Genomic DNA, 13,869 nt, shown 5'->3' with positions numbered 1-13,869 from the left:
ATATTTTTAGGTTTCTTTATGGAAAGTTAGCCTCCGCTGTCCCTCACTTTGCCAGTCAAGTTGCTATACATTTTGAATCCAGTCAGGACAGAACAAAACAAATAAGCAACATATGTCCCAATATACCAAGATTAAGCTAAGCCATAAAAGTGTAGGGCTAGAATAGACCTCAAAAGTCATCTAGTCCATCCCACCCATGCTGAGGCAAGATTGAATACACTTGTCAGGGATGGTCTATGTATTGGTCTAGCCTGTTCTTAAAAATCTGCAATGATGGCGATTCCACTACCTATTCCACTGTTTAACTCAGGATGTTCTAAAGCCTACAGACTTTGAAAGCAAATGCCTTGACTTGGTTTCTTTCTAGCTAAAAGAATTTGAGGAGTGTGGGTGGGGGGGGGGGGGGGGGGAAGTTAGGGGGAAATGCAGGTTATTACAGCCAGGAGGCAGCCCATTGTTAAGTAACCCATTGGGCTAAGCTTTACATTGATCTAGCGTAAGGGATTCATTTATGCTGTCTTCCTTGCTGCACTGGCCTTTTGTTTCTGTAATTAAAATGTCAACAATATTGTACCTGCAGTTTCTTCCCCTAGGCTCCCGACCAAATGAGGTTTTTTGGTCCCCTTGTTAGATGCTCGTTTCATGTGTTGTATATGGAGATCAGCATAATATGGATCATTTCTTCATGTTTTTGGCAAAACATTAGATCAGGGGCGGGCAAACTTTTTGGCCTGAGGGCCACATCGGGTTTCCAAAATTGTATGGAGGGCCGGTTAAGGGAGGCTGTGCCCATGCCACCCCATCCAACCCCCCTTCTCCTTCCTGACTGTCCGTCCCCCCCCCCCAGACCCTGGACCCCATTCAACCCCCGTTCCCCACTCTGACTGCCCCGACCTCTATCCACACGCCTGAACTCCCCTGCCCTCTATCCAACCCCCTCTGCTTCCTGCCCTTTTACCACGCTGCCTGGAACACCGGTGGCTGGCGGCGCTACAGCCGCACTGCCCAGAGCACCAGGACAGAAAGCCGTGCCACCCGGCTGGAGCCAGCCACTGCACAGCACAGAGCATGGGGTCAGGCCGTGGCTCTTCAGCTACGCTCCCCAGCAAGACCTCGCAGCCCCGCCACCCAGAGCACTGAGCCGGCAGCACAGCGAGCTGAGGCTGCGGGGGAGGGGCCGGGGGTGAGCCTCCCGGGCCAGGAGCTCAGGGGCCGGGCAGGACGGTCCGGCGGGTTGGATGTGGCCCGCAGGCCATAGTTTGCCCACCTCTGCATTAGATAGATATAGAATTATTTGCACTCTTTGTTGGGGGTATAAAACATCAAGACTATTATAGCAAAGCTATGCTTAACAGCCCTGTCAACCTTTCTTCATTCATTTCAGTTACTTGGCAGCCAAGACATGCTGCTTAACATAGCAGTATTAGTAAATTAATAATCCACTCGCCAACTCTGTTTTGGACAAATGAACTAGGACATCCAGGTTCTACTCACCATTAGGTAACTGGAACACTTGCATGTAAAATTTATGACAGGTTCCCAAGTGTGGTTTGGTCAACAATTGATCCATTGACATCACCAAGTCTCCCTGAGTCATCCGACTTATTCGGTCTAATACTTGCTGTAAACATGCATAAAACAATAGAATAGGGCACAATACTGTCATAAGTTAAAAATATATATTCCAAGCTGTATCTGCTACTCCAGCCTTAGATAAGCCTAAGGCATTAGCTTATTATAGTGTTTTCCTAGAGCGAATTAAGGAAAAAAAACAGCCTTAACTTTGAAGTCTCTTGGTTTGTATCACTGGGGTAACACTAATTTCATTGTTTAAGAATTCATATTTGAGAAATTATTCCAAAGAAATATAAAATAATAATTTAACTAAGCTCCAGCTATCATTGCATTTTAGCCTGTTTAAAATGACCAGGCCAGACATGACTTATTACAGCAACAGGATACTCTGCAAGTATCCTATGCTGTTACTGTGTTTGGGACTAAGCACTCACCGGCTTGACATTGATGACCAGAGTGATGCCATGTTCCAGCAGCATGTCCTGGGCAATTCGGGACACAGTCTTCTCAACCAGAACCAGGGTAGGCCTGACATCCACTATCCGCTGCACATAGTTCTTCAAGAACTCCCTTTCCTAGATACCAAGAGAAAGTATGACAGCTACTGCAGATCTAATTTCTTTTAAAAAGTGAAGCAGTCACACATCTAGTCACTTTCAAAATGTGTCATTTCAGGCACTAAACCTGCCCTTGAGTCATCATGCCTACGCAAGTGATTTTACAATTCTCTTTATATATAATTAGTTTCTCTCTCCTGTTACTGTGAAAGGCCAAAGCACACAGGAGAAACTGAATAACCAGAAAGTGTAGTCAAATGCATAGAGTACATACACATTTCCCATTCTCCCTCTCAATGTTAAGTATGAATTTGACTGTGTCCCTTAAAATAGAGGCTTAATTTAATTAGTTTGATATCATTAACGCAGGAAGACAGCCCCTTATCAATAAGAACTGCCTATTAAGATGCTTTTATATGTTGTGTTGAGGTGCATTCAGTAGATTAAAAACAATGGAACTTTGACATTTTAGTAAGTTACTCAATTTAGTTTTTTGCATTGCTATGCTAAAACATAATGGATACTTCTATGTAGCTTTATTCTATGGATTCGTTTGCCCAGGACACTCTGGAAAATCAATCAGAGTTAATGAAAGGTGCAAATTTCAAGTAGATTTATCCTTTCATTAACTCAGATTAACTTTCCTGAGTGTTCCCAGGTAGACAAATCCTAACACTCACACACACACACACCAACATTAAGGGAGCAAAAAGTAAGGCTGCATAGGCAATGTTATTCGGCTCCCTTATGCATATGCATTAGGATTCAATCGCATGATCACACACTACTGTTTCTTCAGAACCCCTTCCTCATTTAGTATACAGTATGAAGAATACTTTTGTCTGTAGGATACCGGCCCAATTTGTTGCAGAAATTGGAAGGTAGGTAGTAAATGAAGCAGGGGAATTGCAGTAAGAAAAAGGACAGTCATGGGTAAGACAATTGAATACTGCTCTGGAGAACTAGATTCGATCCTTGTGGCTTTATGAAACAGAATTCCTGCCAGATGCTAATCAAGTCATTTAGCCCACATTTTTCACAACTGGTCATTAGCTGTGTTCACCTCATTTTCTGGGCACTTAAGTTGAGACCCTGGGGTCTTATTTGCAGAAGTGCTAAGCACTCACAGCCCGGGCCGACCTTAGCCATTTTGGTGCCCTACGCAGCTGCCCTGCAGGGGATGTGTGTGGTGCCCTGACCTGGCATGGTCCAAGGCAGCTTGCAGCTGAAGAGAAAGTCCTGCTCAGACTTTGGCTGAAGTTTGCCTAGCTCAAACAGAATCTTCAAGGATTTTACCAGCTAAAGTCTAACAAGTCTCAGAGCATGTGCTAACTGCAATTTTTCCAAAGGCTTCCAATCAGCTCTAGCTATGAATTTTCCAACAAAACACCTGTTGGAAAATGCCAATTTGTCCACAGCAAAAACATTCGATGAAAACACAACCTTAGACAAAAGTTGAAAGAAAGCATTTAGATAAGGCTGAAACATTCAATTTTGAGCTTTTTGGAACATAACATTTTGATTTTCCATTTCAATTTTTAAATTTTATATTTAAAGTTGAAACTGGAACAAAAAGTTTCAACTTATTTGGAGTTTTGGGTCATGTGAAATTTTGAAGCAGTTTCTGGTCCATTCTTCAACCAAAGAAATTTTGATTTTGCAAAACTCTACCCCAAGATGAAAAATCCAGCTCCTGCACAGATCTACTTACAACTTGGCCAGATTTTCACAGAGTTGGCAAAGTCAAGTCCCTGACACCGGGGCAACACCCTGTAAAATTTCAAGCCCCTGCTCCAAAGCCTGGGGGGGAACTCTACTACCCCCAAGGAAAGGTCACCACAACTTGCACTTCCTCAGTCTATTTGTTGTAAAGTTTATTTAACCTGATGAGCATAGGAATTTCTGAATGATGAGGGCCTAACCTTGCACTCAGAGTGTGGGTACATGGCTGAGATATCGAGGCCCACCTGGGCAATTAGCATCCTCCCAAAACACCAAGGGTTTTGACAGTATAATAGTAGGTCAGTAACCAAGTGCACTTGGTTCTAAACTGGATTTACTAAATAGGCCCATCCTTCAAAATGGCACTTATTTGCTCGATTTATGATGAGCCTACATGACATTAAAAAGGTGGCCTGTTAGTATTCAGAAATTTCAAATGCATATAATCTCTAATCAGAGTCAAATGGAAGGTGGATTTAGTTAAGGATAATTTTAACTGGTTAGAGCAACTTAAGAGGATTTTGTTTAAAGAAAATTTAAACCTCCAGCTTCCATATACCTTGAGAAATAAGCAGGATTATGCATGTGTAGAAAGATTTCATATCGCAATACTTTCATTGAGATTTTTTGGAAGACGTCTGCTGACAGACAAATAAGAGGATTTGATAGGTGATAAAGATTTATCTGCAAATTATCAGCTTACGCACTTCATTTAAAGTTACCATCTGTGATCAAAAGGCAGTACAAGACTATCTCCAGCGTCTCGCATTTCAAAGTAACATTAGGGTATGGAGCCCATTCCAATTAGGCCTTTGAGTTACTATAGGTTATGCAAAATTCCAGTACTAAGAAATAGTTCTGGATGCTCTGTTCAGCTGGCCAGGAAGTTACTGGATGGATATTTACAAGTATAAAGAATCTCAAGCAACACTGCCTCAAATACATATCTTGCTGAGTTTCAGTGTGGATTTGGATATTAATAGAAAAGGTTGAGATAATTCTAAGCATACGAGATCAAGATTAAAGCCACACCAGATGTATGGATTTATCTTTAATTAGCAGAGTGAAGTTTCAAAACCACCACTTCCCAGCACCCATCAGCATTTTTTTGGCATCTTCAACAATTTCAGACTTTGGGGTTCAGCAAGATGGATAGATTGTTACTGCCCCACACACAGTATGTGAACAACTTTGTGGCAAGTTGCATGTTTCATAAGATTTAACTTCAGTATTGAAGTTAAATGATCTTTTGACTGTGAAATATGCAATTTTTGGAAGAATCCTCCACTGCAGGACAGTTTGTGCTATTTGTTGCAACTTCCGCCTGCCAGAAGCAGTGCTTTGGGCCATGTTAGTCCCAGTTACCGTCTGGCTTGAGTTTACTCAGATCCACCTAGATGTTCTGCCAACTCCTCTCACCACCACTGTTCCCATTATTGCAGCAAGGATTAGAAAGTTGTTTACTAGCAGAAATCATTGACCTAGCCTCCATGAAACATTGTTTCAGTTCTCCCATAGCAGTTTCCCCTCCTTCCCCCCCATAGTTAAAGGAGACAAAGAGATATAGTTAACCTTATTTCAAGGACAGCTTTGAAAAAGTGACAGTGAACAATATTCAGAAGGAAAAGCTCTACTTTTCTGTTGACACAAAGGATGTCTCCTATACCTTTTTTGCTGAAAAAGCTATTTCATCAAACAGTGTTGAATTATATTGCTAATGTTTTCATTTCTATGCTCCTGTGTTAAGCACCAAACCTTTCAGGGTCTCAACTGAGCCAACAGACTGTCAATCAAGGAAGCGCTCAATGGAAGGGCTTTCAAAGGGTCATTGTACATAAACACTCTTATTAAGACTGCTCCCTTCAGATAGATATTTATACTTTGTGTCTGGACAAAAAGCAGCCCTACCAATTTAGGCATTAACCCCCCCTGAAACCTCTCATCAGTGGTGAGAACAGCACACAGCTCTAAAGCAATTTTCTCCATTATTAGACCAAGCATTATCAGTTCCCAGCAGATTAACACCAATACAGAAGCACAACTGGACCCAATGTTCATCCATTCCTGAGTCTCAGTCAGCAGTTCTGCCATTTTGAACAGCAAGATCCCTGATTCTTAGACACACACTATACAAACCTGCTTCTTAAATACTCATGTTATTGAAAAAGGCCATGAATTCCTCTCGATCCATGCAACTCCCCCAGGGTCAACAGGACTCGCACGTTTCTGTTGAGGCCAGTATACAACTTTTTCCTGAAGTCCCAAGCCCAAAGCAGCTGTGAGTTATCCCTCATCACAAATTCTCTTCCTTCCATTCCACCCAAACCCCCTGGGGGCTGGAACTGAAGTTAAACAAGCGATGCTCTACATATATGGCTAAGTCATTAGATCATAAAGAGACAATATAGAAAATTTAAACTAAAAACAGAAGGAAGATGTTCTAACCTGAAGAACAATGGGGTCTATGCAGGTGAATTTTGTTTCTTCTCGGTACAGGTACTCGATGGAACACTTCAGCAGAAGAATTTTGGGATTTTTTATGTAGGTGTTCATCTAGAGAAAGGCAGGGTAGTTTAAAAACAAAAGGAAACAGACATCAAGGTGAGATCAGACCCAAGACTTTTTTCATGAGGAAGTTTTTTGAAGCTCCCTCATACAGTTACCCAAAGGTGACCGAGTTGCAAAGATGAAGTTCTGCAGCATATCATTCAGAGGATCTCTGCAAAGATTTACCACTGACCCATGCCAATTGGGTAGTGGCTCCAATCAAATAAACTTTATGCTGTGCCAATCTCATATCAGAGAAAGCAAGATACAGTTTCATCTGTCCTGCAGGACAATTACTGCTCTGTAAAGAGAATGTCAACAAACGAGTTCCTGATACAAACCCCTTTCTTGCACAACAGATGGAATTTTAATGATCCAAGACATCCTAAGCCACCAGAGCGTACTAGGTCAATCAGATTCTCTCCATCCTGATCACTGGCTTTATTTTACAGACTCATTTACTATATGCCATAAAAAAAAAAAAAAAAAAGTGCAACCATAAGAGGATCTTTCCCCAGTAAATCTTATTAAACGTTTCTAGAAAATGTTCTATTCTACAGTTTTGAGGAAAGTTTAGTCCGTGCTCTCAAAACTCAGACTCCCTGGACTACAAAGGAACCCCTTTGAATGGAAATGCAATATACATGCAAACTCAAAAAAAATCCACAAATAATCAACTGTTCAACAGCCTTGAGTAAAGCCCACTCCACAAACCCCTTAGGAGAAAGATTTTGTAGATCAAAGATGATGGTGCAGTACATTTACTCTCAGGTGTGCACCACCAAGAAGGAGAAGTTTCTCTTTTTAAATGCAATGCCCTATGCCATACTAAAAGAATGCAGGCTATTTTATTTATGACACCTTCATTACCTTTTTGTGTGCAACATTCTTGGTGCAAACAAAGCCATTCACCACCACAGAGTCAAATTTCTTTCCACCTGGGATCTAACAAGATAATAAGAATTAAAGGCTTTCTGGTTTAACATTCACTTAATCTCTCTTTAAATTCATTGAGCAGCATACCAAGTAAGTTACTTAATGAAAAAAATTGTCTTTTACAGCATGCATAGGTTTTTCTAAAACCTCAATTTGCTCATTTCTATTTTTTGTGCTATTACAGATACAGTAGAAGCTCGGAGTGAACGCGAGAGTCACGAACTGACCAGTCAACCACACACCATATTTGGACCCAGAAGTACGCAATCAGGCAGCAGCAGAGACCAAAAATACCAAAAACAAATGCAAAATACAGTACAGTACAGTACTGTGTTAAACTATGGGGAAAAAAAAAATAAAGGGAAAGCAGCATTTTTTTTCTGCATAGTCAAGTTTCAAAGCGCTATTAAGTTAATGTTCAACTGTAAACTTTTAAAATCACCAAAACATTTTGTTCAGAGATATGAACAACCACCACTCCTGAAGTGTTCATAACTCTGAGGTTCTACTGTACTACAGCTCCCACTATTCCATGGCAAGACCTCACTAATAGCATACTCTCAGTGGAGAGAACAAAAAAAGAGCCTGAAAACAGCAGCTCTACATATCTTAGAGCATTTAGAAGAAGTCTGCCAAGTGGTCAGAGTCCCAATAACCACAGTGAAATGTAGGCAAAACAATGGATGCCATGCAGGCTCTCTGAATCAAATGTAGGTTGCCTAGAGGCATATTTTTTAAATTAATTAATTAATTGATTAATGGAGATATCCTATCTCCTAGAACTGGAAGGGACCTTGAAAGGTCATCGAGTCCAGCCCCCTGCCTTCACTAGCAGGACCAAGTACTGATTTTGCCCCAGATCCCGAAGTGGCCCCCTCAAGGATTGAACTCACAACCCTGGGTTTAGCAGGCCAATGCTCAAACCACAAAAACCCCTTTCTAGGTCATCATTTCTAGCACAGCATTAGGTTCTGAAGAGCTGATCATCTACTAAAACTCAATGTGAATGCTAGGAGAGGAGGTAGCAACAAATATGGTCGGGAAAAAATTTCATGGGGCTGTCTGCAAAAAGTGTACAAGACTCTCCTCTAATCTTACTTGGCTGCTGAAACAGAGGATGGCCTATTGAGAGCAATTTCTATAAGGAGGAACAGGCTTGCGCCTGGTACTGTTATTCATAGCAGCTTCACGTCAGGACCCAGCCTCCTGATGGCCTTTCTGATCTGTGATCATGGCCCTACATTTGTTACAACTGCTGTAGTCATCGGTGCATCTTGCATAACCCCAAGAGGATTAAGCTACCTCATGGAGGCCAATTGCTGGGCTTGGTGTGGAGGGGTTAACTCTTGCGTAATAGGCAGTTACAGGGAAGAGTTTGCCTCCAGTACACTACACAGCAGGCTGCCAACTACCAAACATCTCTAGTTAGACATGCAAGGTTTAAAAAAAGGCAGGAAGAGAGTGAGTTGTTACTGTGACTTCATCCCACACCATCCTCTGCAGTCTGAAAGGAAGAGATTGACTCAAGTGCCTCTAAGTGCTTTGCAGCATAGGAGGTAAGAGTCATGTACATGTCCTTCCCCAAAATAGCAACTGTCTTCTCTGCAACATAGGACACATCTGTTACTCATGCTAATGAATTTGTAGCTTTTAATCCAGACACCTGCCCCATCAAAAGCCACATCTTTTTGTCACATAAATTTCCTGTCATCATTCTCCCACTCCTAGTCACCAGAACTCACTTTTTTTATGTGGACAAACTGACGGATATCCATATCATCGTCTCTGTTCTTGACATCAGGTCGGACAGTCTGAACTACCTGGCAGACCACAGGCACAATGATATCCCTCCAGGATAACGACAATGATTCATTGTTGAGTAGCTGCTGAAGCAGTGCCATCATGTGGTTATGATTAGCTGAGCTGCAGAGGAATCAGAGTGATTAATGGAGAGGAGGGGAATACACATTGCTTCATCTGAAGCAGTGTGACCTAGAGGTTTTTTACTTCATAGTGTTTAAAATGCAATAAGTAATTTGAGGACACATCAGTCAGGAGTGTTCCAGGTCATCATCTTGTTTATTTTTTCTGCTCTATAGAAAGAGGCAACAGGTAGCATAGAAAAACAAAAAATATCTTGATTTTTCCCTACTGGGACCTAATTTCTTAAATAAAAATAAATCAAATAAGTGCACTAAGTATCTAGATCAAGTCTCCCTTGAAGAGACAAAAGTTCAGCTTTTGTTTGACAGCAAGTTATTAATTTTATTGCTCTAGCAGCAAAATGCGCTTTGCTGCAACTCTGTTTCAGAGCACACTGTACACAGGTGGTCAATAAGCAACATCTCTTGGATGCTGTGTGGCAATATTGCATACTATCAATAGAGTTCAGACAGGCAGCTCCATTTCAAGATTATTTATATGTGCTTATGTCACGCTATTTAAGGCATGCCAAATATTTTTGGTGGAGTAGTCCCAGAGTATCATGGCATGCAGCATATATTAACAGTGCCATGTTTATGTCATATTGGGAAGAATTTTGCTTTATATTCAAGGACATAAGAGTTCAAATATGGATGGTTTAAACGTCTGTAATTTTAACAGCAACTGTGCTACTTTTTCCTTTGACTTTTACAATGGACACAAAATTATTAGCAGACATGAAAATGATTGGCATGTTTGTAACATTTAATGACATTAATTCAGACACATGAGCGCAAAAAATTGTTTCAAAACTGTGGGATCACCAATCCATGGCTACAGCCAATTGCCAAGCTCTCAGAAGAAGGCATCCTTTACCCCAGACCGTAAAATAGTGACTACAGCAGACATGGAGGCTGCATGTATGAAAATGAAATCTCAAAACATGTCTACACTACCAGCTAATTCAGCACTGCTGCGATCAATGCAGCGGTGTTGATTTAGCAGGTCTGGTGAAGATACACTACGTCGGTGGGAGAGCGCTCTCCCGGCGATGTCTGCACTCCACCTCCCCAAGAGGCGGAAGCTATGTTGACAGGAGAGCGTCTCCTGTCAACATAGATCAACTTAGCACAATATAGACGCTGCTGTAAGTTACGTTGACTTCAGTTACGTAACTGAAGTAGCGCAACTTAGGCCTTGGCTACACTCGCGGATTCACAGCGCTGCTGCTGCCAGCGCTGCAGGAGCTCTCTCGCAGTGCTGCAAGTACTCCACCTCTCCGAGGGGAATAGCTTGCAGCGCTGCGAGCGATTACACTGGCGCTTTACAGCGCTGCACTCTCTGCGCTCGGGGGGGGGGGGGGGGGGGGTTCACACCCCTGAGCGCAGCAAGTGCAGCGCTGTGAATTGCCAGTGTAGCCAAGGCCTTAGATAGACTTGCAGCATTAGTGTAGACCAGCCCTCACTAAGCTGTTAAAGGACACTTCTATAGCTCCACACATGTATGTGGCATTTCACACAACAACACGCTTACTCTGTCTCAGGCTATTGATGATTTAAGAGAGCCAAGACAGGGGACAACAGAACAAAGAAGGGGAAGGTGAGAAGACATTGGGGAAATTGCGAAAGAGAAAGTCCCAGAACAACTTTTTTTGGAAGGGGAGAATTTTTACCAATCATGAATTCCTTTCTTGCTTCTCTAGCATATTGATCTTATTACAGAAAGGATTTGAATTCGAGGTAACATTTTCAAAAATGCTTAAGGAGTCTAAGTCCCTTCGAACGTGAAAGGGACAAAGCTTTTGAAAATTTATCCTAGACATCCACATCAATTCCCTTTTATGCTCTACTTACAGAAGCCTCTCCATAGCTTGTTTCTCCCCATTCTCTTCCCTCAGCAGATCCAGATTGCTGTGGTGCCAGCCTAAAGGTGTGAAAAACAGCTCTTTGGATTTCTCCTCCACCCTCCGATTGAACAGTGACTCTAAAGAAGGACAGCAAAAAAAGCTTGTTTATACAAAGTCAAAGCTGAATGCTTACACTTTCTCTTTTTAAAAAGCTGAAAGAAGAGAGACTTCACCAACACTAGTTCAGGCCTGTTGCTGTGAGAGGCTCTTGAAATGTTAAAGTTGTGCTGGAAACAATAGTGTTAGTCACGGACAGTAATTTAGGTATTCGCAGTGTCATCAACTATAGCAGAGTAAGCATGCTATTACACACACTTCAGGCTACACAGCCTCATGCCCGATCATTTGCTTTTCTTCTCTCTAACCTGCTCATGAGCAGTTCAATCTCAAGGCAGCAAATTAACTATGTATGGCCAACTATATCCTCATGTTGCCTAAAATAGGTAGTAATCTGAATCCCCAGATACATAACCTTATATGTAAGACCTTTTAAAATTAGAACAGTCTAATCTTGTATGGTTTAATTGACAAAAAGCTATTTGTTTTGAAAGCCTTATATCCAAAAGTAGCACTAAAACAGCATCTAGTTATTCCACTCAGGTAGTGGAGTTAGCAAAAAGGTCATGCACATAAGAGCACATTCAACTTATTTTAATGTTTGTTTTATGTTCTAATATAAATGTATCCACAATCAAGGCCAATGGAAATGCATCTCCTGGCTAACCCAGACTCTTAGAAATTGAGCAGACAATTGCACAATAAGAGTACAAGATCTTAAGACAGTGGAGATTTAACACACTAAAGCTAGGGCCAATCACTTGAGGTAAAATCCTACTGAATAGGATTGTTGGTCATACTATTATATCTTGCTTTTCCAACATAATTGAGTGAGTACTCTTAGCGCAGTCCAATCTTTGTCAACAGAAGTTCTGTTTAGTCTCTGAACTAACACTACAAGTCTCACAGTTTAGCTAGTAGTCTAATCAGAGGGCCAGATTCACCACGGTTATTCCAGTTTTATAAGACCAAGGCCAGGTCTACACTACCCCCCTAATTCGAACTAAGGTACGCAACTTCAGCTACGTGAATAACGTAGCTGAAGTTCAAAGTACCTTAGTTCGAACTTACCTTGGTCCACACTCGGCAGGCAGGCTCCCCCGTCGACTCCGCGGTACTCCTCTCGCCGAGCTGGAGTACCGCAGTCGACGGCGAGCACTTCCGGGTTCAACTTATCGCGTCCAGACTAGACGCGATAAGTCGAACCCAGAAGTTCGATTGCCAGCCGCCGAACTAGCGGGTAAGTGTAGCCAAGGCCCAAGACTCCACTGAACTGGAGTAAGAGGTCAGTCAGGCCCAGACTCATAGAACTGTATGTAATAAAAATATTGGCCATATGAGGCACAATCTACTAGGTTGGTTACTTTTATAAGACCAAAAATAATATCATATGTACCAAAATAGCTTGTTAAGAGCCATGGTTTTTAAAGATCTCCTTAAAATACATGAAGGGAACAGCTGACAATTCAGCTTGAGCTTGCTGCCTTGTCAGTCCATTTTGCTTTTGCCTTTGTGTGGATTCTTATTTTTCCCTTCGAACAGCACAATCCCAAAGGAGTAATCATTCTTAGGAGTAGCAGTTTTGTTTTTTAAATCTGTCCTTTTATTTCTTCAGGTTGTAACTAATAGTTATCCTTTAAATTTTAATATTTTATGAGTTTCCCCCCAAATGAAATGCTAAAAATCTTAACTTGTCCTTCAATTTTTTTATTTGATAAAAATATAAGTAAAATTTGTCATTCCACTTAGGCCTGGTCTCACTGGAAAAAAACAGTGCAACTCAAGTGGACAACACTGGTGTAACTCAGCTGGGGGTGCAATTCTTTTTAACAGTATAGTTATACCAGAATAAGCTTTAATGTGGATGTAGTTATATTGATAGTATGTTTTGGGAAGCAAAATAAACTATAACTGCATCCACGGGGGGGGGAGGGAGAAGGGGTGCCGCTTTAAATATACTGGTATAGTTAATAGTGTAGTTAAAGCACAGGCAAGTCCTGTGTGTTGCACTAATTGCCCTAATCTTCCAAAGCCGCTATGATTTTCTTTGTGCAGCTTTCCCCCTGCCCAAAGTAAATTTTGTTGTCATTTTAGTGATTAAATTTGATTGCCCCTCAGCCCCCGGCACTACTGTATCAAAGAGCAATATTAGAAGCTTCACTATTGTCATTAAGCTGACTGTAAAATTCATATTTAATTTGAGCCACTAATGCAGAGTTCTGCATTGAAATTTAAATCTCCACAGTCTAGGCTGTAAGGGGAATGTCATCTTTTGGACAACAACTCAATACAGTTACAGGCCATGATTACCATATTTTAAGTAGTCTGCATAGGAACAACAACCACCACCACTATATGAGTACATGACTAAGAACAATGCTTGTGAAAAAATAAAAAGGTATTTTCCTCTTTTAGATGCTTTGCACCTGACACTGAATATTTGTCAATAAATTGCATGCCTTAATATCCAGAAATATATAGCCTGCTTCCTAATCATAGAGCCCAGGCAAAAGCATCCCATCTAAAAGGGTCTCAAACTTCCAACTGTGCCCAACAGGACTTGCCTTTCAACAGAAGTGACAAGAGAAGTTGTGCTACAATGACCTCAGAGATTAGTTTTGAGAGATTGGTGGCACAGAGGTGTTA

General features: G+C 41.5%; 1 protein-coding gene across 5 annotated transcripts in view; it reads right to left on the bottom strand.

Moving 5' to 3' along the window:
• PIKFYVE (phosphoinositide kinase, FYVE-type zinc finger containing) overlaps positions 1 to 13,869 on the bottom strand; it is a 100,562-nt gene that overhangs the window by 42,943 nt on the left and 43,750 nt on the right. For all 5 annotated transcript variants that reach the window (XM_024109205.3, XM_005306082.5, XM_065562126.1 and 2 more), the window contains 6 exons: positions 11,114 to 11,243; positions 9,080 to 9,260; positions 7,272 to 7,346; positions 6,300 to 6,407; positions 2,010 to 2,150; positions 1,495 to 1,621 (listed from right to left, as the gene is read on the bottom strand). In XM_024109205.3, the coding sequence (XP_023964973.2) occupies positions 1,495 to 1,621; positions 2,010 to 2,150; positions 6,300 to 6,407; positions 7,272 to 7,346; positions 9,080 to 9,260; positions 11,114 to 11,243 (762 nt within the window). The remainder of the gene's footprint in view (positions 1 to 1,494; positions 1,622 to 2,009; positions 2,151 to 6,299; positions 6,408 to 7,271; positions 7,347 to 9,079; positions 9,261 to 11,113; positions 11,244 to 13,869) is intronic.

The sequence above is a fragment of the Chrysemys picta genome, chromosome 11 (assembly GCF_011386835.1).
Source record: "Chrysemys picta bellii isolate R12L10 chromosome 11, ASM1138683v2, whole genome shotgun sequence".
In the NCBI taxonomy this organism is placed as follows: Eukaryota; Metazoa; Chordata; order Testudines; family Emydidae; genus Chrysemys; species Chrysemys picta.
Note: the sequence above shows the minus strand (reverse complement) of the source record. Positions and strands in the feature narration are given on the sequence as shown.